Genomic DNA, 23875 nt, shown 5'->3' with positions numbered 1-23875 from the left:
GTAGTATTAGAGCATAATCTGTCGTTAACCATTTGAAATAGATTTTCTATTTCAAATGGTTAACGACAGATTATGCTCTAATATTAAAGGTATAAATTTTTTTGGTAAAAAATAAAAAAATATAGAGGTACGGAGTATAAGATTTAGTTGAAAACGTATCAAATTAATTATATTGATATATTAGTGTTGTACTTGAGCAGAAGAGGGCACACAATCAGTGCAAGCTCCTTGCCAATACGCTAGGCAGTGCAAATGAATTTGGAGGTTGTTTAGACAAAATAATCAGCTGCCTTCTCATAGCTGCGACTTTATTGATATGGCTTCTTCTCACGGGTTTGGCTACTACTAAAGTACTTGTCCTCATTACATCACCATTGTTGGCCGCAACTTTTATATTCGGGAGTTCTTGTAAAACACTCTTTGAAGGGATCATCTTTGTGTTTGTGGTTCATCCCCTTGATGTTGGCGATTTATGTGTCATTGATGACACTATGGTTAGTTTACGTAATTCATTGATTCTTTTTTAATCACGAATTCACAACATTTGAAATTTTACACTATTCATTCAAATCATACTTACATAGCATAAGTCGGCTTTAAATTAGCTAGAGCATTTCTACCATTTTTTTCTTAGGAACTCTTTCGATTTTACAGTTGGAGGTTATAGCAATTGGAATTTGGACAACTACTTTTACAACGGTGGAAAAACTCGGTTCGCAAGAGGTGGTGAGACATCCCAATTTAGATTTGGCCAAAAAAGTCATAATCAGTCACAAAACCAAGTTTGATTGGACTGATTGTTTAGTTTACATTTTAGGCGACTTGAACACGATACGTATCAACAATCAGAATGACATAATTAATTTGTAAGTATATTATCATTCCTCTAATTTTCCAACTATATATTTGACCATCTGGTTGTACCTGGTATATGTCACGAAACCTCACTTAATCACCATAAAATAAACAAAACTTGATAATTAAATTGTAAATAAGTCAACAAAAATGTTGAGGGAGTCTCAGTTTATCTTTATGATAAATAAAATTCGTTTATCTAGTAACATTTCTATGAATTAATCAACAAAATATTACAGTCATGACATTTTCTTAATTAAATCAACATTTATAGAACCGCATTTAATAAACGTTGTTGACTTATTTACAATTTTTTTTGTTTATCATGAAGACAAACTTGTATTATCTCTAACATGTCCAAAACAAATTAGCTAAAAGGTAGTATAGACTAAATTTTTGAATACCAATATTGGGATAAAAATGATAAGATTTTATATAGAGTATAATATTTTGAATTTTCTATTACTTATACTCCCCCATTCTAATTTGATATTCCTTTTTGGCTTCTGATAGCCAAACTTATAAAAAAAAGTTATGGGGAAATATTTTAGCAACATCAATATCAATATATACCTATACTAAAGGCGAAACCAGAAATGACACTTGTCATAACCTGGTTAAAAATTTTCCCTCCAAAAGGTTTTTTTTTTTTTCTTTTTTTTTTCAAAGCTTTTTAGAGAAGTATTTAGTTTAATACTTACTTTACAATAATATTTCTTTTCTATTTGGCAAGTATTCATTTTTACACGTTCAACAAAGATTTATATATTTATTTATTTTATGACGGGAACAAAGTCATATAATACAATAATGTAATATTATCTATAACTTTGTAATGTAATCCATGGTTATTTTTATTAGTCGTGCATGCATTTCTTCCTCTGTTTTCTTTAAAGATTCAAAAAAATTGTAATAACAGAACTTTCATCCTATTTTGCAATTTGATATTATTTTTTATTGTAAAATAATTGTATTAAAAATATTGAAATTACCGTGCATGGCACGGGATCTAACCTAGTTATAAAAAAAGGATAATATAACCATTTTCTAAATTGGTATTCCGTCCAATGCATTTTCAGTTTCAAGAATCAACTAAAGAATGAAGAGTTTAAACGTCTATCAAGTTCACAAAAATTGACGGTCTCAGTAAAGGAAGACGAAAGCAATACTCAAATCATCAAATTAGTTATTTGTTTGGAATACATGGCAGCAGATGATACTTCATTTTGGACATACTCTGAAAGTCTCCGGCAAAGAAATGAACTTAAAGCTGATTTTTGTCTACTAATGCGTAATGCTATCAGCACATTCAAAGCTCAATATGGAAGCTAAGTTAAATAGTTTTACAGTGTCTACAAGATTTGTTTTTTGTCATTTTAGTTACAACTTATATATTCTCCTTAAAGTTTTGTATAGATGAATGAATCAAAATTTATACTTCCTCCGTTTCTATTTAGTTGACGCGTTTGAGTTAGGCACATGTATTAAGGAGAGGAGAGAGAGTGATAGAGAATGAAAAAGCAAGTGAGATAGCTTGTAAATGCAAGGTAAAAAATTTACCCAAAAAGGAAACGTGTCAACTAAAAAGAAACTTCCTAAAAAGGAATACGTATCAACTAAAAAGAAACGGAGGTAGTATATATTTACATACATGTATTAGACTGTTGAATAAAACCAAAAAAATCCAAAATAAATTATTATTGTCATTGTATTCTAATTTACCATGTTAAATAAATTAATAAGTCTTTTAAAGCTTCTAATATAAAAATGAAATTATTCAAAGTATCATCCAGGGCAAAGCCTGGGGTCACACACTAGTGATGATTATTATAAGGTTTTTTATTTATTTATTTATTTATTTGTGACAAGATAATAAAAATAAGATGTTTGATAAAATAAGATGTTTGATAAAATAAGATTGTGTGGGACTTTAAGGGTTTAATAACATAGGGAGTAAAATGTTATTGGGTAGATAAAGTAATAAAAAAAATTATAAGAAAAGATAGTACTCCCTTTATTTCTAAATAAAAAGTCTATTTCTCTTTATTATGTGAGTAATAAATGCTAAAATGAGGCTTTGTATTAAGGGATGGAGGGAGTAGTGTTATTATTTTATTGAAAAATAAGTTGTTGAGAAAGGGAATGGAGATCACTAGACTAATACTAGAGGAGTGAGAAATGAAAGTAAAAGATCCTTTTTTTAAAAAAAAAAAAATTTAAATAGTGTAGCTTTACGAAAAACGGATGGAGTATGATTTATGAGTAACATTTTTTCAATATGATTTAAAATTAAGTAAAAATAAGATGAACTAAACATAGCTTTTCGCATATTTGATGTAAGTGCACCCCGGTTTCTCAAATTGAAAACAAATTTGGACTTCCATTACAAGGGAAGGGAAGAGATTTGATACCTTGTTGAATTGGAAAGTAAAGTAATACGGATTTACAAAGTTGAGGGATTTGAAAGGGATGAATGTTAACAAGGGTCATTCATGTAATTACACATATGTTCTCTTGATAAAAAAAAAAAAAAAAACAAAAAATTACACATATGTACAAACGTATGCATATTGTGATATCATTGGATGATCAAATGATACCACTGAACATACGGTGATACTATATATGCATATAGTGGTATTATTTATGCATTTAGTTCTACTATACTTATCCATAGTGTGGGTCTACCTATAGACCTCTCTCTTCCTATCTATCTCCTCTTTTCTCTATCTACCATGTATTTTTAGAATGTTTTAATCATAACATTCCTCCATTACTACGTACTTCCCCTACAAAATTAACTCCGTCTTTGTTAAGCCCAGGGTTGGCTGGGAGGGGTAGGCCTAGAGTGCGACCGCCTAGGGCCCAGGCCAGAATGGGGCTAAAAAAAAATCAATTTGCATAACTGTGGAATATTACTATGTAGTTTTTACTCGTTAAAAAATAAGCTACTGTTTAAAATGATAACTAGTGCATTTAGTTAGCAATTAACATTGAATTACTGGAGATAACTATGCAATATAAGCTCTTCACTTCTTCTTCTAATCTTCCGGTTTCTATGAGTATTTGCTCCAAAATATTAATCTTTTCAATTGCACCGTTTTATATTTATTCAATTATCGAAATATTATGCAAAGTTATTACTCCAGTATTGTGTATGGAGATTTACTATTCAAATAATATAAGCTATTTTCATTGTCTTATAATTAAACCTATTGCGTGTAAAAAAATTTGTTACGTATTGGGCCTTTTTCTTACATTATTCCTAGGACCTATAAATTTTCAGGAACGGGGCTGGTTAAGCCCTTTGCACGTCATACTACACAAACCCAGTTGTCAGGCCACAATTACAAATAGGGTACCCCATTAGAAACAATTCATGTTTCTTAATATGAGAAACTTGGAATTAGACCCTTTTCAATTCACCTTAAAAAAAATATTCAGTAAAAATAATTTTAGTCTAGTAAAAATTATTTCAGTTTAGTAAAATTAATTTCAGTTAGTAACAATAATTTCAGTTTAGTTTAAATCAGCAAGGCCTCGTTCACTTCACCTTATTTTTGCTGAACTGAAATTATTTTTACTGAACTTAAATTATTTTTGCCGAGCTTAAATTATTTTTACTTAGCTGAAATTAATTTTACTAAACTGAAAATATTTTTACTATTTTTTTTTTTTGTATATTTCTTCTTTAAAGTTACTGTTTTCTATTGAACTGAAATTATTTTTGTTGAACTGAAATTAGTTTTACTGATGTTATTTTTGTAAGGTGAAGTAAACAGGGCCTAAATTTAAATAATAGAGAATCAGTAAAAAATAATTTCTCTTTAACAAAAATAATTTTAATTTAGTAAAGATAATTTAAATTCGGCAAAATTAATTTTATTTCAGCAAATATTAGGTGAAGTGAATGGACCTTAACCTATTTTGATGTTTGTCAAATGTCAACCTTTTTTTTATGGACAAAAACTAGACTGCCAGTTCTTAATCTTGTATAGCCCACGACGAATTCTCTCACTTTGACAAAGTTTTCTTTAGTGGACTCACTGGGTTTCTCGAACATCTGACCCCCACTCTCTCTACCAATTTGGTAAAATCATCTTCTCTCTTTTCTCTTTTCCCTTAATTCTAGATTAATTTATTTTCTAAATTTCCTTTGTAATTTGATTCAATTACTGTATAATTTGCTGTTTATTTTACGATTATTTTCTCCCCTAAAATTGATTCTTATTTTTTCTTGAAATTCATTTCGTGTAATTAATCAATTTTGATTGGAATTTTGTTACTTGATGTTATTGTTTTGGTTATTTCTGTTGCTAAATTGAGTATTATTGCTGTAGATTTGTGAATTGGAAGCTTTGTTTATTAATTGGATAGTTGTTCATCATTAAATTTTGCATTTTTATGTTCTGCACACAAACTGTTTGATAAATTGCCTCAATTAAGACTTGTTGAAGGAGTTGCTGATGGAGACTAAACTTGTATGCTTACATCGAACCAGTTTGTTATTCAACCCTTTCGAAGCTCGTTCCTTTCGATTGCCCTCTCCCTGCTCGTCGAAACCTAGTTTCCGCCCTCGAATTTTGTCATCAGGTATATTGTGCTCTTACTTATTAACTCAATGAATCTCATGCTTTATTTTCTTTTGTGCTCCATATCTTTCGTCTTTAGGATGTAAAGTTTCAATATTACTACATTAGTGTTGTATGAACAATCGTTTATTCATATCATATTGAATTGTAGAAGTTGATGATGTTTCAATAGTTAGTTCCATTTCCCTGGAGCTAGAGCTGTTTATTTTTTGTTAGCGTAGTTTGCTATGAATTGATGTGTAATATATGAGGAATTACATGGATACTTGACCGTACAACATAGGTATAGGCCCTTGGAGACTTTACTTTGAGATGAAAAAATGCTCATGTTTCCAATATAGCCAAGTCCGAGACTTGAATACAGAGAAGTAGAAAAACTTGTATATTAATGTCATAGCCTCATAGGTTTACATTATATATGATTGCAGGAATCATATGCTAAGTGAAAGTTCTAGAGCTAACAATAAGATATAATTAGTCTAGGAGACAAGGCTAGAGTGCTCGATAACAAATAACAAAGACTATCACTTTACAATGGAATGTCAAGATTGTTTAAGTAATAAAGTTGTCAAACATTATTTTGTACAGTTCGCATTGGACAGATGGACATGTACCTGTTTAAGACATATCCCGAGTACATGTAAGATGCAATAGAAGTTTTTGTAGATTTATTCTCTCTTTCTGCCTCTTACTAATATAATAGAGACTCTTAGTTTTGTGTTGATCAAGTGGTGCTTACATATGCTACCCAATTCTCGCGTCACCCTGTTTTAAAGCTCCTAGCTAACCTACTACACTCGATAGACCCTTTGATGCCAAATAATACTCGCACGTATTATATTGGAATGTTTGAACGAACTTGTCACCCTTCTTCTAATAGTAATTATTTACGATTATTTTTCACGACCCTGCTAAAACTGAGTGCAGAGATTGCAGAGTGTTGGTATGACCCAATTATTACACAGTAATTTAAATAAAATCTTGTTATATCCTCTGATGGGTTGAGACAAGCTGGCAACTATTACCGAATGGAGGAACTAGTAAACACAATTTTGTATTAGTATCATGTAATGCTCTGGTGCAAACTGATACATTTGTTTTTGTTGATGACGTGCTCATTTTTCTCTAATCTGGTGATGAAATTTGCTTGTTTTGGGTGTATTATTGTTGTGAAGAACTTTATGCTGTTACCTTAGTATTACTCACTTGTTGGAAAATTTGTGGCCTTGAGTTTTTTTAATTTTATTATTTTTTATAGTGTTTGCTTCAATTGTGTGCTGCTCTTACATTCATAGGTTCAATGAGCAACGGGGTGAAATGTGCCTTAAAGTCTTACAAATTATCTGAACTTTCTGTGTCTGAGGTTGATAATCTGAAATCTCGTCCTCGCATCGATTTTTCATCTATATTTAGTGTGGTGAGCTATCTTCTTCCCCTATTTACTTGTCCTTTCCGTTAACATGCTCTCAAATGCTGAATAGGATATCCCACCATATTTACTAGCCAACTTAGTTCTCTTTATTGGATAATGAGTGTATTGTTTGGTGTTTGTAATTACCATCTCTTTTCTTTTTTACTTGTTGTGTGTGTGTGTGTGTTGTGGGGGGGGGGGGGGGGGGGTTCTCTCTTTCATCTTTGAAATTACAGCAGTCATTCTTGAAGGAGTCAAATGGTTTTATCCCTTCTGAAACTTATCAGGTCCAACCCATTGTTGATGATGTCCGCACTCGGGGTGATGATGCCGTGAAAGAGTATGTTGTCTCTGCTTTTGGTGACCATACACATCCTGTTTTTCTCCCATTCAATACACGTCCAAACTTGCACTATAAATTTACTCGGTGTAATGATCCCCTAACAGATATACCGTCAAGTTTGACAAAGTCAAACTGGATAAGGTGGTTGAAGACGTTGCAGACTTACCAGAGCCTGAGGTATTCATAAGATTTCTTCAAGGACTATTTTAGGGCTTGTTTGACATCATTTTCTGTTTTCAGTTTTCTATTTTTTTGAAAACAAAAAACCAAAAACAGGAAACAAGAAAAAGGTGTTTTCACTTTTCTGTTGTCAGTTTTCAAAATTATCATGATTTAAATAAGTTTGACTAATTTTTGTTTAATTATATGACTTATATCATATGAGTTTGAAAACCAAAAAACCAAAAAACAGAAAACCACGCCAAACGAACCCTTAATTAGAAACTTTAGTTTTGGTTATTGAAAAAAACCAGTTCTCTTGTATATAATCTACAATAGGCCTACTAGATTTTGTAGCTCTTGGTTTCCAAAAAAAAAAAAAAAAAAAAAAAAAAAGGAAAGATTTTGTAGCTCTTTTGTTATTGAAAAACCAGTTTCCTTTTCTTAATATCTTCAATATTGCAGCTTGATCCTCATATAAAAAAGGCCTTCGATGTTGCTTACGACAATATCTATGCATTTCATGCTGCTCAAAAGTCGGAGGAGAGAAGTGTTGAGAACATGAAGGTAAGTTTCATAGAGACATTAGTTGATTCCATTATCTTACATTTTCTTTTATTATCATCTTATAATGGCATTTGATTTTTTTCAAAGTCAGGGAGTTAGGTGCAAACGTGTAGCGAGAAGCATTGGCTCTGTGGGACTTTATGTTCCGGGAGGGACTGCTGTATTGCCATCCACAGCTCTTATGCTTTCAATTGTGAGTTGCAACTTTTTATCTTAGAGCCTCTAAATTTTAAGAAATTTCAAATTTTCGAATAATGTTGACATCATCATCTACTTGTTATTCTAGCCTGCCAAAATTGCGGGCTGCAAAACCGTAGTTCTTGCCACACCTCCAAGCCAGGATGGCAGCATATGCAAGGTATCTTTTATTTCCCATTGTTTGAGCAGTGTTAGAATGACACTGGGAGTTTCCTGATGACTAATGCTCTTTTTTCTTCTTCTTTAGGAAGTCCTCTACTGTGCCAAGAAAGCTGGTGTCACTCATATCCTTAAAGCTGGAGGCGCTCAGGTCTGAGAGTCTGTACTATTTAACATACAATTTTCTGTATTATGAGAAATTCTCCAATATCTTAAATTCAGCTTGAATCATTATTGTATCTGTTGGAGCTCTTATCCATCCTCTTTTTCTATTGATCAGGCCATTTCTGCTATGGCCTGGGGAACAACTTCCTGCCCTAAGGTACTAAGACTATAAACATATATAATTGAGGTTGTTTTATTGTTTCAGATATTTTGTATATATATACCAGTGTGCCCTATGGTTTTGCTATTTAATTTGAAAATCTTTGCCCAACATCCATTTCTACTAATTTTCTTTAAATATATAGGTTGAGAAGGTCTTTGGACCAGGAAATCAATATGTTACTGCTGCAAAGATGATCCTGCAGGTAGTAGTCTATTGTAGTTTCTTAGCGAAAGTTGAGGTTATATATAATTTAAACTTTTCTTCTAATTGACTTCCTCACCATCCATCAGAATAGTGAAGCTATGATTTCGATTGACATGCCTGCTGGCCCTTCAGAAGTTCTAGTGATTGCTGACAAGTTTGCTAACCCTGTTCATGTTGCAGCAGACTTGCTTTCTCAGGTATGTCTCTGTACCATTTTTTGGTTTTAAAACAAACCATGTTAATATCTGTATTGTTATACAACATCCTTAATAAACATATAATAGACTTTTGAAGGGAAGAGTAGGCAGCATATAAGATGCTCCCCTACTTGGAATAAAGCAGTGAGCTGAATCCTGGGCCACATTTTATTTGCATCCAGGAAGAGCTTGAGCCTTACATACCATGGAGAAGAGAAAACCTACATTGCAATTAGAGTAATGTATGTTTTGCAAAAGTCCTCACCCCAATAACTTTTTGAGAAACATTTTGAAGTGGCTACTTCCTACTTCCTAGAGCTGTAAAAAACTGACCCGACCCGAGAACAAACCTGAACCGGCAATAATTTGAACCCAACCTGTACCCGGACAATGGGGGTGAAACTAGTGCCTGTAACCCGACTTGAACTTGACCTTGACCTGATGTTAACAGAATACCGATTTGATCCAATACTTTTTGACCAGAACCCGATCTTGCTCCCGACGATTTAATCTGAGCCAACAACAAACTAGTACCGACCCAATTAAAACTTGTACCCGAGTTAAGGAAGATTTAATAAAATTTATATGCCTTTTGTTCAACTTATATACTGGTACAAAATGATAAACCCACAATCCGATTCAGCTTGTATACCTTTTGTTCTCTATTACTCATAGGTTTAATAAAATCTTGATAATGCTGATCAAATAATGGAAGGCGTAATTATATAGGTTCAACTTGAGCACATCGATATTTATTGGAATTGAACTTGAACCAAAACCCAACTCAACACTATCTCGAACCCGAATGTACCATCTATTAACCAACTCAAACCTGACTCACACACAACTCGAACTTGAAATTGAATCCGTTTGAATTTGGCTCGAATTGAACTCGACATTTTTAGAAAAGGTGAACAACCCAAAATAACCTCAACTGAAATTGATTCGACCCGAACTTAAACATGATCTGAGGCAAGATTGACCCGACATAACCTGATCCTAATAAAACCCGAGACATGATTTTTACCACGAAATCAGAGCGATTTAGGAGGTGTCGGGAGCTGGTGTTGGAATTTCACGGAACACTACGGGATGAATTCCGGGATCATATAATGTTGTGTAGACCCATATATGACCATTATCCGGCAACATAAAAGACCCGTGAGAGCTTATAGCCAATACAAGAAGCATGTACGAAATCGAGTAAAATTTAAAGGCAAATTGGATGATTCCACCTACCCAATTAAACTCTCGGAGAGTATTAGAATAGGGAACATGGTAAAAATCTCGACAATTTTTATTTCCTAGCAAAAAAAGCTCAAAAAAAATTACAAAATTGAAGGCTATATAATCCACAGTTTTTAGGAAATTTTGAGGTTTTGGGGACCGATGGCGTAAAGTATGCCATCAGAAATTAACCTGACCTTAACTGACAATGAATTGAACCCAGCCTATACTCAAACAATGGGGTGGATTATAGCCTTCTATTTTTCCACTTTTCGCCACCGGGCCCAAAACCTCAAAATTTCCTTAAAATGCGTGGATTATAGCCTTCAATTTTGTTATTTTTTGACCTTTTTTCGCCTGAAAATAAAAATGACCGAGATTTTTACTATAGACCCTAGTACCCTCCGGGAGTGCAATTGAATCGGTGGAACCATCCAATATGCCCTTAAACGGTCATTTTACCCGTTCACAACTTTTAATGATTTCTAAACTCAAGCCTACAACAGACATTTATGACAACATATAATGATCATATATGGTTTCAAATGGCATTATATCACCACGAGATGAGTCCCTTAGGGTCTCAAGGCTTTTTGCCACCGGGCCCTGAAACCTCAAAATTTACACAAAAAGCCTGGATTATAGCCTTCTATTTTGTAATTTTTTGATCTTTTTTCGCTCGAAAATAAAAAATGCCGAGATGTTTATCATGGTCCCTAATACCCTCCGGAAATCTAATTGGATCGGTAGAACCACCCAATATGCCCTTAAACGATCATTTTACCCGTTCATAACTTGTAGTGATTTTGTAGGCTCAAGCCTACCACGTACGTTTATGACAACATATAACGATCATATATGGTTTCAAACGGCATTATATGACCCCAAGATGTATCCCTTAGGGTCTCAATGTTTTTTTGCACCGGGCCCTTAAACCTCAAAATTTGCTTAAAAAACGTCGATTATAGCTTTTAATTTTGTGATTTTGTAACCTTTTTTCGCCCGAAAATAAAAACTGTCGAGAAGTTTATCATGGTCCCTAATACCCACTGGAAGTCCAATTGGGTCGGTGGAACCACCAAATATGCCCTTAAACGGTCATTCTACCCGTTCACAACTTGTAGTGATTTCGTAAACTCAAGCCTACCACGACAATTATGACAACATATAATGATCATATATAGTTTCACACGGCATTATATGACCCCGAGATGAATCCATTAGGGTCTCAAGGCTTTTCGCTACTGGATCTGAAACCTCAAAATTTACTCAAAAAGCGAAGATTATACTTTCAATTTTGTAATTTTTTTTTTGACCTTTTTGGCATGAAAATAAAAATTGCCTAGATGTTTACCATATTCTCTAATACCCATCTAAGAGTCCAATTGGGTCGGTGGAACCATTCAATTGAGTCATTTTATCCGTTCACAACTTGTAGTGTTTTTGTAAACTCAAGTCTAGCACGGACGTTTATGATAACATATAATGATCATTTATGATTTCAAACTCCATTAAATGACTCCGAGAAGTATCCCTTAGGGTCTTAAGACTTTTTGCTATAGGACCACAAAACCTCAAAATTTCCTCAAAAAGCGTGGATTATAGCTTTCAATTTTGTAATTTTTTTGACATTTTTTCGCCTGGTAATAAAAATTGCCAAGATGTTTACCATGGTCCCTAATATCCTCCTGAAGTCCAATTGGGTCGGTGGAACTATCCAATATGCCCTTAAACGATCATTTTAACCGTTCTTACTTGCAATAATTTCGTAAACTCAAGCCCACCACATACATTTATGATAACATGTAATGATCATATATGGTTTTAAATGACATTATATGACCTCGAGATATATCCCCTAGGGTCTCAACACTTCTCGCCATCGGGCCTCGAAACCTCTAAATTTCCACAAAACTCGTGGATTGTAGTCTTCAACTTTGTAATTTTTTTGACCTTTTTTGGCCGTAAATAAAAATAACCGAGTTTTTACTATAAACCCTAATACCCTCCGGGAATGCAATTGAATCGGTGGAACCATCCAATATGCCCTTAAACAGTCATTTTACCCGTTCACAGCTCGTAGTGAATTCTAAACTCAAGCCCACAACGGATATTTATGACAAAATATACTCCCTCCGTGTTTTTTTAAGTGATACACTTTGACCGTCACATAGTTTTACGCAATTTAATTGACTTAAATAAAATAAGGGGTAAGTGGGGTAGTGGAGTATTAAAAAATTGTTAAAGAAAGATAGTGGGGTTAATAGTTTATTGAAAAATAATGAATGTGAGAGAAAAGATATAATAAAAAAGTAGTAGTGGGTTTGGGTGGGGACCATGAGAGGAGAGAGATATAATATTTTAATGTATTTTTTTGCCAAAAAAGGAATTGTATCACTTAAAAAAACACAGCCGGAAATGGAAAGTGTGTCACTTAAAAAAACACGGAGGGAGTAATGATCATATATGGTTTCAAATGGCATTATATGACTCTGAAATGAATCCCTTAGGGTCTTAAGGCTTTTTGCCACCGGGCCTGAAACCTCAAAATTTACAAAAAAAGCGTGGATTATAACCTTTAATTTTGTAATTTTTTGATCTTTTTTTCGCCCGAAAATAAAAAAATTCAAGATATTTACGTACCATGATCCCTAATACCCTCCAGGAGTCCAATTGGGTCGGTGGAACCACCCAATTAGCCCTTAAACGGTCATTTTACCTTTTCACAACTCGTAGTGATTACGTAAACTCAAATCTACCATGTACGTTTATGACAATATATAATGATTAAATATGGTTTCAAACGGCATTATATGACCCCGTGATGTATCCATTAGAGTCTTAAGGTTTTTCGCCACTGGCCGAGACCTCAAAGTTTCCTCAAAAAGCATGAATTATACCATTCAATTTTATAAATTTTTGACGTTTTTTCGCCCGAAATTAAAAATTGCTGAGATGTTTACCATGGTCCATAATACCCTCCGGGAGACCAATTGGATCGGTGGAACGACCTAATATGCCCTAAAACGGTCATATTACCCGTTCACAACTTGCAGTGATTTCGTTAACTCAAGCCTACCACGGACGTTTATGACAATATATAAATGATCATATATGGTTTCAAACGGCATTATATGATCCCGAGATGTATCTCTTAGGGTCTCAAAGCTTTTCATCAACGGGCCCCCGATACCTCAAAATTTCTTTAAAAAGCGTGGATTATTATAGTCTTCAATTTTATAATTTTTTTACCTTTTTTTGTCCGGAAATAAACATTTTCGAGATGTTTATTGTGGTCCCTAATACCCTCCAGGAGTTCAATTTGGTCGGTTGAACCGTCTAATATTCCTTTAAACGGTCATCTTACTCGTTCATAACTTGCAGTGATTTTTGTAAACTCAAGCCTATCACGGACGTTTATGACAACATATAATAATCATATATAGTTTCAAACGACATTATATGACCCTGAGATGTATCCCTTAGGGTCTCAAGGTTTTTCGCCAGCGGCCTGAAACCTCAAAATTTCATCAAAAAGCGTGGATATAGGCTTCAATTTTGTAATTTTTTTGACCGTTTTTCACCCGAAAATAAAAATTGCCGAGATGTTTACCATGTTCCCTAATACCATCCGGAAGTCCAATTGGGTTGGTGCAACCATCTAATATGCCCTTATACGATCATTTTACCCGTTCACAACTTGTAGTGATTTCGTAAACTCAAGCCTACCATGGACGTTTTTGACAACATATAATGATCATATATGGTTTTATACGGCATTATATGACCCCGAGATGTATCTCATAGGGTATCAAGGCTTTTCGCCACCGGACTGTAAAACTTCAAAATTTTCTCAAAAAGCATGGATTATAGCCTTTAATTTTGTAATATTTTGACTTTTTTTTCGCCTGGTAATAAAAATTGCCGAGATGTTTACCATGGCCCCTAATACCTACGGTTGTCCAATAGGATCGGTGGAACCATCCAATATGCCCTTAAACGGTAATTTTACTCGTTCACAACTTGCAGTGATTTCGTAAACTCAAGTCTACCACGTACGTTTATGACAACATACAATGACCATATATGGTTTCAAACGACTCTGACCCCGAGATATATCCCCTAGGGTCTCAACACTTTTTTCCACCGGGCCCCGTAACCTCGTGTGGATTATAGCTTTTGTTTTCAAAAACTAACCCGACCCGAGAACCCGACCTTGATCGACAATTATTTGAACCCAGCCTGTACTCGAACAATGGGGTGAAACTAATGACCTGTAACCTGACTTGAACCTGACGTGATTTTAACCGAAAACTAATTTGATCCAATACTTGATGACCTGAAGCTGAACCTGAACTTGCACCCAACCTGATAGTAACCGTCAACCGATTAAATCCGACCCGAAAACAATCCAAACCCGAACTAGTACCCGATACAATTAAAACCTAAACCCGAGTCATGGAAGGTTAGATAACATTTTATATACCTTTTATTCAGCTTATATTGATAACATTTTATATACCTTTTATTTAGCTTATATACGGGTATAATTTTGTAAACCTCAAATCTTTTGTTTAGCTTATATACCTTTTGTTATCTATTACTCGTATATAGGTTTATAAAATCTTGATTATGGTTGATCAAATTATGGAGGGTGTAATTATATAATTCAACTTGGCCACATCGACATTTATTAGAATTGAACTTGAACCAAAACCTGACTCAACACTAACTATAACCCGAATGTACCATCTTGTTAACCCATCCAAACCCGACTCAACACAACACGAACCTGAAATTGAACCCGATTTGATTATAATTCGAATCGAACCCGACCTATATCCGAAAGGTGAACAACCCGTTATAACTTGAACTGAAATTGACCCGACCTGAAACTGAACCTGATCTGAAGCTAGATTGACCCGACATAACCTGATCCTGATTCAACCCGAGACCTAATTTGACCCGACCCAAACCCAACTTGAATACCCGAATTGACAGCTCTACTACTTCCATGCCCAAACTTTTAGAAGAAGAAAAGGAGAGTGGGATGCTATTTGTGTCTTTCGTGTGTGTCTTAAGGCATTGTTGCTTAGAATGTTTATCTAATTAATTGTTTTGTACATGTAAAATGGAACAATTATTCATGTCTAGTTGTGAAGCGATGTGTTATTCAATATTTCGTGTTTTTCAGGCTGAACATGGACCAGATAGTCAGGTTGTTCTCGTAGTAGCTGGTGATGGTGTGAATCTAAGTGCTATTGAGGATGAAATTAGCAAGCAATGTCAAAATCTTCCGAGAGGGGATTTTGCAGCAAAAGCATTATCTCATAGTTTTATCGTGTTCGCTCGTGATATGGTTGAGGTTTGTGATTTTGTCTCTTTCAACTGCTGCTTAACATGCATGCTGCAGTATCTAAATTACATTTCCACGTTTAAGTGTTTTGTGAGCTTTCCATTTCCTACCAAGTGATCCTTTTTATTCTATTTTTTAAACTGCACTGTCCATTGATGTGTTTATTGCTTTTCACATGCAGGCAGTCTCTTTCTCAAACTTGTACGCACCTGAGCATCTGATTATTAATGTACAAGATGCTGAGAAATGGGAGAGCTTCATTGAGAATGCAGGTATATGTTTGGATCTTTAAGTCATCATACTTTGGCAAGCTCTTCTGTATTGTCCATTCTTTTATCTATGAGGTGCTAAAATCAATCAATCTCCTTTCACTGCTGGCACATATGCTTGAATTGGAAATAGTGAGTTTGTAGATGGGTATTTCTAGTAGTAGTTGATTACATAGCTGCTAGGGGTGAATTGGGGAATGAGTGATGAGTTTGTAGGTGGGTCTGTGTAGAGGAGGAGGTATGTCAGTATGTGTAATGGGTTGTGAATTGTAGTGCCTGATGACTTAGTGAGAGAAACTCAATCAGCTCAAATGCAGTGTCATTTGTATTGATCATTTATATTCTGCAAAATATAGTCAAACTTCTCTTCTTTCCTGATTACTATGATTAATCTCTTATTTAATCATATTACACTATTTTCTTATCTACTGCTCCCTCCATCCTACAGTTTTTTTAGATGATTTTCTCACAATAAAGTTATCTACTTGTGCAAAGATTATGGAAAATGAAAAAAGAGGGAAACTGCTTAGGGCCTAGCTTTCAAAAGAGTCAAAAAAAAAAACTTGCTTTGGATTAAGAAAAATTGTTAATTGTGGGACATCCCAAAATGGAAGATGTTTAACGAGGGATGTAGAGAGTATATATTTTTAATTAAAATAAACCAATGTTAGTGCTGTTGAAGTTCCATAACTTTTATATGGCATATGCGCTAATGTGTTCAAACCAAGTAACTTTGAACTCTAAAAATTGAGTAAATTTCTTGCAGGATTTTGCTGCTAATTTTCCTCTGTACTGACAATATTTGCAGGATCTGTATTTATGGGCCAATGGACACCTGAAAGTGTTGGAGATTATGCTAGTGGAACAAATCATGTCCTTCCTACATATGGTTATGCAAGAATGTATGGTGGGGTGTCACTCGATTCTTTCCAGAAGTATATTACAGTTCAATCTCTTACAGAGGAAGGCCTGAGAAATCTAGGTCCATATGTGGCAGCCATGGCTGACGTTGAGGGACTGGAAGCTCACAAGCGAGCTGTGACCTTAAGGCTTCAGGATATTGAGGCAAGGCAAGGGTCAAGCTTGAGATGATGCAAATGAGCTGTGACCTTAAGTATGTGATTTATCTGTATCATTTGAAGATGAAGCCGGTGTAAGTGCCTCAACCTCACATTGAGGATGTGTTGTGGAGTTGATTTTGTATTTTTGTTACTACTAGTACCCTGTACTCTAAAATAATGAAATTGTAACAGAGAACTGTTGCAATATTATTGATCTTTAATCTCTTTTCATCTTCCTGTTTTGGATTTTGGGTAATATCAGATGATGACCAATTTTGTACATGAGATTTTAGCCGAGGTCTCAAAAACAAGTTTCATGAACTTTAATTCTTGTTGAAAAAAAGTAAGAAAGAAAGCAGTGTTATCTGAGTGCTACACTTTGCTGATATCTTCTAATTGAACTTTATTATATCTTGCAGAACTTGGTGTTGTTCTGTAGGTTACAAAACTATGATACTTGTGGAACACATGACCAGACTCCAGAGTGTAAATGGTCCATCTTTGGAGGCATAGCATTGATGGTGTAATGCAGTCACATGCTGATGGAGACTTCATTTTTTTTTTTCTTTTTTTTTTTTTCCCGCAAACCTCTGTGCTTTTGATGAACTATGCGCCTGACATATCCAAAAGTCCAAAACACTAAGGATGACATGATAGTCGAAGGTACTGAGTTCGACAATTGAATCTGCATGAGAGCTAAATTCGGTAGAATGAAGCTTCTCTCTTCAAGCTTCAAGGGCAACGTATGTGCACTTGTAAATTATGGTTCCTACCCTCAGTGTATGATCATGATAGGTCATATTGGTAAATTCATCCCTCTTCTGAAGGTATTGGTTTTAATGCATCACATGCTTCTCAAGTTGTCATGCTGAAGATGAGGTGGCTCACTATTTTAATGTGAATGATGCAGTTAAGCATGTACAAGGTGTGGGGGTAATGGGTTGTCAATGCTCTGTTATGCATAGCTTCGCCCGCAAAATAACCGCAGTATGACAGTATCCCTGGAGCTCTACAGAACCATGATGTCTTGATGGGGATGATTATAAACGGCTAAATCTATCAGAGTTGCCTTTGGTTCACTTTAATTAAGGTAAAAGAGTTGTTACTACATTATTTATTGACAGTTTAAAACCAGACAAAAAATGAAGAAAAGAATTTCTTAGGTTCATGAACAAGCTTATTCAACTCTTACTTGTTACTACATATGATGATATGAATGTTTATTCTTTTAATTGCATGCTGTCGGAATTCTGTTTATCAGGCAAGAGCACAATCAGTAGCTATAAGCCTATAACCGTTAAAGCTTGAAACAATAACCAATTCATAAGCTAAAAATACACAAGGAAAACTACAGATGAACATGTAACAGGATCAGATGATCTCATTTCTGCAGAAATTTTTTGAACCACAAAGCAGAGCTTTTAGGGTACCTCTTCAACCCGTTCTGAAAATCGACATAATTGATCCCGTATCTGATTGTATAACCAAAATTCCATTCAAAATTGTCAAGCAGTGACCAAGCAAAGTATCCCCTTACATCAACACCATTTCTGCCATAAACAACAGCTATTAGTTAACCATCACTCACTCTATCTGAAATTGAGAACAAAATTTTACAAACATATCTTCGTAGTAGTTGATTAATTACTATATATATCATGAACCGATCTGATCACCTAATTTAGGGGTGCATTAAGAAGTCCAGTTATAAACCATTACTAGTTTATGGAAGTTGAAAAATATATGTGACAATTGATTTCGGACAGAAATAGAGCATAAAGCTAGATATTAGAAGAGCCTTACTGAATTGCTTCTCTTAAGTAATGCAAATGATGGTAGTGGTAGTCTATCCGTATCGTGTCAGCTAGGGCTTCTTGAAGTGATAATGAGGAATTACTCTGCTCACCAATTCCTGCAAAAGAATCAAATACACATGAAAGATGCATTATACTTCGTATCTTTACAGACATTAGCAGTAGTAGAAGTACCGTTTTCGGTGATATATATCACTTGTGATTTGTACTTGCTTTTCATGTAAAGCAGAAGATCTCGTAGCCCTCTTGGATAACTGTAAAACCCGTTCGTAGCACCCTGAAACAGGACTTCTTAATGCAATAAGAGGAGGAAATAGTATGCCCTGAAGTAATAATTCGATAGTTCTAGTTCAATTCTTACCTTTGGACCAATGGGAACTCCATGACGTTCATCTGCAATAAAATTTTTGATCAATCGTAAGCGATGCAGTATATGAAAGCAACTTTCAAGTGTCAACAAATATAAAAAATAAACTAAATAGAAAATACCTTGTAACAATAACACCACAAAAGCAATGTTATCATAACTAAAATTGAAAAGAATAATTACGTTGCAAGTGCTTAGAATTGCTTACTTAAATAGGTACCATGCCAGTCTGAAAGGTAGCTTAATCTTGTTCTTGAGCCATTGAGAGACATTGGAGGAGCATTCGCTACATATGAAGCAGTGTAATAATTCAGTCCTAGAAAATCAAAAGACCCTTTTATCATCTTTGACTGCTCTTTAGTGAACTTTGGCAATCGATTCTTGACTAAAGAACTCATGCTGTGTGGATAGTTTCCTGTTGTAAGAGGTTCCATGAACCTAGTAACAGCAGAAGCAAAAGAATCAATCAGTAGTTTTATTTGAACTAATTTGACATACAACTATGACTAAAGAAGTGGCCTTAAGAAGTTAGGAGGGCTCTACACTTCTACTATACCAGTGTTTATGCTAAGGCAGAAACAGAACAAAGGATTTTTGGTAAACTGTCAAAGAAATAACTTACCACCCAATTGTAAAATCGAGTGCTCGTTGAGTTGCATCACGGTCTTGTATAGAATTTGATAATGGTACATACCAATTTGTTGCTAAGACAATGCCAATCTTTCCCTTTTGAGATGCCTGCACTAATTTAGCAGCTTGTCAAATATCATGTCACATTTACAAGAATTACATATTGCTAAATACAGTAATTTAATATAGCATTTATGTCCTCAATTGTCTCGAATTTGTATGTAGCATAGTAAAAACTACAAGAAAAAATTTGATGACAAATTATCCTAGCTAACAATTAAAGGTGGTGATTAATAACCTGATATTTTTGCTTGTACAACTTGGCAGCTGCAGCATGAGCAAGAAGTAGGTTGTGAGCCACAACGTAAGGCTCAGTTCCAGAATCACCGGCTGAGCAATTGAGATTCTGCCATTTAGAACATCGACCGGGTGGTCCATATCCTACTGCATAGCCAGTTAAGTCATAATACAGTGGTTCATTCAGTGTAGTCCAATACTTAACCCTGTCGCCAAATTTTCTGTAGCATAGCTCTGCATAGTCTCTAAAGTCATTTCTGTAAACAATAAAATGATTATTTGTCAATTTCTAAACATCAATACATTCCAACTTAGGAGAATTCCTCCAAAGATTGTTAAAAAAGTCTATCAGACAAAATTGAAAAGGCTTATTGATTATTGACAATATATATGAACATTTGGATTATAGTGGAATACAGAGTAAAAGGTTAATATATACTTTTAGCTCAATAAATTTTCAATGCTTCCTAGTTTTTGTAAAGTGTAGGGCATTAATATAATTCAAGAGAAGTGTTGGGTCAAATATAGTCTTACTGTAGTTACAAGGATAAGGTTACATACATCCGACTCCTCCTAGTACCCCGAATGTGTGAGAGCCATACTTGGGGTTGTGGGTGGTGATAATTATGCACATTCTAACTAAGACCATTGTGAAGTAGGCATAACAGAGATGTCAGTTGCATATATTACACACATTTATAATTATTAAGTACTTGATTTTCTTTTAATTGGTTCTAGCTTTATATCACTCAATTAAAATCCAAAGAAAAATGGTGCTCAGTTGCTTACATTATATTTCTACTTAAGAAGCCTCCATAATAATCTTCTAAAGCTTGAGGAAGATCACTGTGAAATAGGGTCACGAAGGGCTTTATACCTGCATTTAGATCCATCGTAGTCAAGTAGGTTATAATTTGTTCTACACTACTACGCGTGATTTTGTCATAAGCTCCCAAACTAATACCATCCTAAGAAACATATTTAATGCTTATAATCTTATATGCAACTTAAAACTTATGGTGTGAAATCTGTACCATTTTTGAGTAGCTCATTGATGAGATTGTTGTAGTATCTGATTCCTTTCTGATTGACTCCTCCACTTAGCTTTCCTTCTGGAAGAAAACAATGTTTTTGTGAGTTGTGACTCATCTAAGAAGTTAAAAGTTTGACCTTTTGTGAAACTAAAGCATCACATTATGACTGTCCATCTCCTAGCTAGGTGGGTTGTAGACTTGTGGGCCGAAATCCTAGTCCACATGCCCAGCCTGGATCTGGACCAGTACGATTGCCTCGTAATCATGATTCTCCATCCATTAACCCGAGTAGATGACATGTGTTCCAATTTTATCAGATGTCTCCGAAGAGATTAGTAGAACACATGTGTGATTCACAAGCTAACCACATGCTGGTGCATGTTATACACGTATCATATCAAAACAACCCTTAGTAACCATTAAGGCAAAATCCCATTGATGATTTATATGAATGTCATTGAAAACAAATTAATTAAACATATACTTAATACTTGTACTAATTGAAAGATACCAAAGAAATTAAACTATGCTTGTTTTGGGGAATCAATAAAATGGCTCTTACTTGGGAGTAACCTGGACCACGAGATTGAAAATCTGTAAGCATCTAATCCCATTTCTTTTATGAGCTTCACATCTTCCTGTAATTCAATTTAAAATTACTAGATTATGAAGAATATCAATCAATTGTACCAAAATCTTAAGCTAGTTAATTTGATATATACACTTCTTTATGTGAAAATTAAACCTATGAGCATCTAATACCCCTCTCTAGACTATTCTCAAATTGCAAATAAACCAACATACTTTGTATCGATGGTAAGAATCTGTAGCAACATCGCCATTGCTACCATCCACGATTTTACCTGTAAGCCAACATTATAACAAGCGAGACAACACAAGTCATTAGTCATTACTATTTGAGGATTAATGACTACATTAATTTTCCAGACATCCTAAAATAGTATTCTGACTATTATTTTCAAACATAGCGTAAACATAAGGAGGGAGAGAAAGAGAAACAGAGAGCGACCTGGAAACTTGTGAGCATAGGTATCCCATATGCTAGGACCTTTACCATCCTCCTTTGCTGCACCTTCATACTGAAATGCAACAACTATATCAATCTAATCCAACTCGACATGAAAACAAATAGAAACATATCCAAACTAAGAATTAATCATACATGAGATACATCAATTTCCTTATTACCTGGTAAGCTGAAGAAGCAACACCGAAAATGAATTTTTGAGGAAAGGAAGTACGATTGAGCAAACTAGTGTGGTAGTTTTTCAGAGCAACAGATTGTCTAATGTTAAACACAAAATTTGACACCAATATTATACTAAGAGTGAAAATCCATCTTCTATTACCCATTGAAATTTCTCACTTCTTTTTTTGTTTCTTGAATAACAAAGACTTTATCATTCACTAGCCCTGCTCAAATGTTGCAATCTTCTAGATAGAGTACTCTATTATATAGGTACTCTTGAACTGTATTACTTGTACTCGGATACCCATGTCTGACACGTGTGTTTAAGTATATAACTCGGCTATTTTGGTCCAAAATAAAGCACCAAAGTTTATAGAATTCGACATACAATATATAGATACTTGAGGTGACATTGAGGGTCCGGATAGATAGCATAAATCTCAACGTAGCTTGTACTGCACTTAGTTATTGACACGCACAAATTTCACTGAATATTTTCTGTTAGTACGTGACTCACATACCAAAGTTATATTTTGGCATATATATTACTGGTATACCAAGTTCATCATGTCACAAACATCGAGTATATCAAAATATTAATCTGAAATTTTTATGATTAGTTTGATTATAATAAAATCACTGACAAAAACATGGATTTTAGTGTAACCTCTGTATTTCATTTGTGTAGCTGATCCAAGCATAATTAAAAAAAACATGCCTAGCTAGAACCATAGAATTTAAATGAACATGAATGGTCCTTGTATAAATCAGTGAACTTGAGTCCCCTAATAAGACTAGTATGTACAATACTCCCCTGTCTATAAAATTTCTTCTTGTACGTTTTGACTTTTTGTGAGACAATCACGGATAAATGTTCTTTATATATATAAAGAATATTTAGTGACGAAGGGAGTGTATGTCAAAAATCTATGTAAAACAGGTATTTTTCACTTCACTAGAGAATATAGATGATTAAAGACGTGTTTTTTGAATTCAAACATAAATATAGCTAGCATTATAGATAGCAGCACAGTAAGGGCACCAACATCCAACTATAAAAGTCGTAGTTCCATAATCTATTGGGTGGGTTAGGAAGAATTTACTTCATAGGCTATATCATTTGATCAAAGAAAATTCGCTAAATCATTAACTAGTTGTTCTTAAAAAGCCGAAAGAATAATAGCATTCACTTTATTGCAAACAGAAAATGTGGAATCAGGTAAATTAACTGTTTAAAGGCATATTGGATGGTTTTACCCACCCAAATGGGCTCCCAGAGGGTATTAGGGACCATGGTAAACATCTCGGCAATTTTTTTTTCGGAGGAAAAAAAAATGTCAAAAAAAATCCCAAAATTGAAGGCAATTATCCACGTTTTTGAGGAATTTTGAGGTTACAGGGCCCGGTGGCGAAAAGTGTTGAGATCCAAGGGGATACATCTCAGGGTCATATAATGTCGTTTGGAACCATAAATGACCATTATATGTTGTCATAAATGTCTGTGGTAGGCTTGAGTTCACGAAATCGGTGCAAGGTGCGAATGAGTAAATTGACTGTGTTAAAGGCATATTGGATTGTTTTATCTACTCAAATGGGC

The 23875-nt window shown here is 34.5% G+C and overlaps 2 protein-coding genes across 3 annotated transcripts; one reads left to right on the top strand and one right to left on the bottom strand.

Annotated features, from left to right (window-relative positions):
• The first annotated feature begins 4837 nt into the window (after nt 1-4837).
• Nucleotides 4838-17295, top strand: LOC145603676 (histidinol dehydrogenase, chloroplastic-like). Of its 2 annotated transcripts, none has more exons than XM_081659625.1 (15): nt 4838-4945; nt 5302-5448; nt 6743-6864; nt 7146-7198; nt 7306-7378; nt 7826-7927; nt 8019-8120; nt 8214-8285; nt 8373-8435; nt 8565-8606; nt 8755-8814; nt 8903-9013; nt 15435-15605; nt 15778-15868; nt 16674-17295. In XM_081659625.1, the coding sequence occupies exons 2-15, from the start codon at nt 5322-5324 to the stop codon at nt 16955-16957; spliced, it is 1473 nt and encodes a 490-aa protein (XP_081515751.1). In that variant the 5' UTR covers nt 4838-4945; nt 5302-5321; the 3' UTR covers nt 16958-17295. The 2 variants fall into 2 exon arrangements, with proteins under 2 accessions (XP_081515751.1, XP_081515752.1); XM_081659626.1 differs by having other exon boundaries at nt 4857-4945; nt 5357-5448.
• An 834-nt stretch (nt 17296-18129) lies between these two features.
• On the bottom strand, nt 18130-22585 carry LOC145603675 (beta-glucosidase 13-like). Its single transcript, XM_081659624.1, has 13 exons — nt 22278-22585; nt 22099-22168; nt 21873-21931; nt 21631-21706; nt 21069-21146; nt 20824-20911; nt 20036-20291; nt 19730-19845; nt 19316-19545; nt 19102-19133; nt 18915-19017; nt 18730-18838; nt 18130-18476 (listed from the first exon to the last, which is right to left on the bottom strand). Exons 1-13 carry the CDS (start codon nt 22440-22442, stop codon nt 18308-18310), a joined length of 1551 nt encoding a protein of 516 aa, XP_081515750.1. The 5' UTR covers nt 22443-22585; the 3' UTR covers nt 18130-18307.
• Between the last annotated feature and the right edge of the window lie 1290 nt (nt 22586-23875).

The sequence above is a fragment of the Chenopodium album genome, chromosome 22 (assembly GCF_948465745.1).
Source record: "Chenopodium album chromosome 22, dcCheAlbu1.1, whole genome shotgun sequence".
NCBI lineage: Eukaryota > Viridiplantae > Streptophyta > Magnoliopsida > Caryophyllales > Amaranthaceae > Chenopodium > Chenopodium album.
Note: the sequence above shows the minus strand (reverse complement) of the source record. Positions and strands in the feature narration are given on the sequence as shown.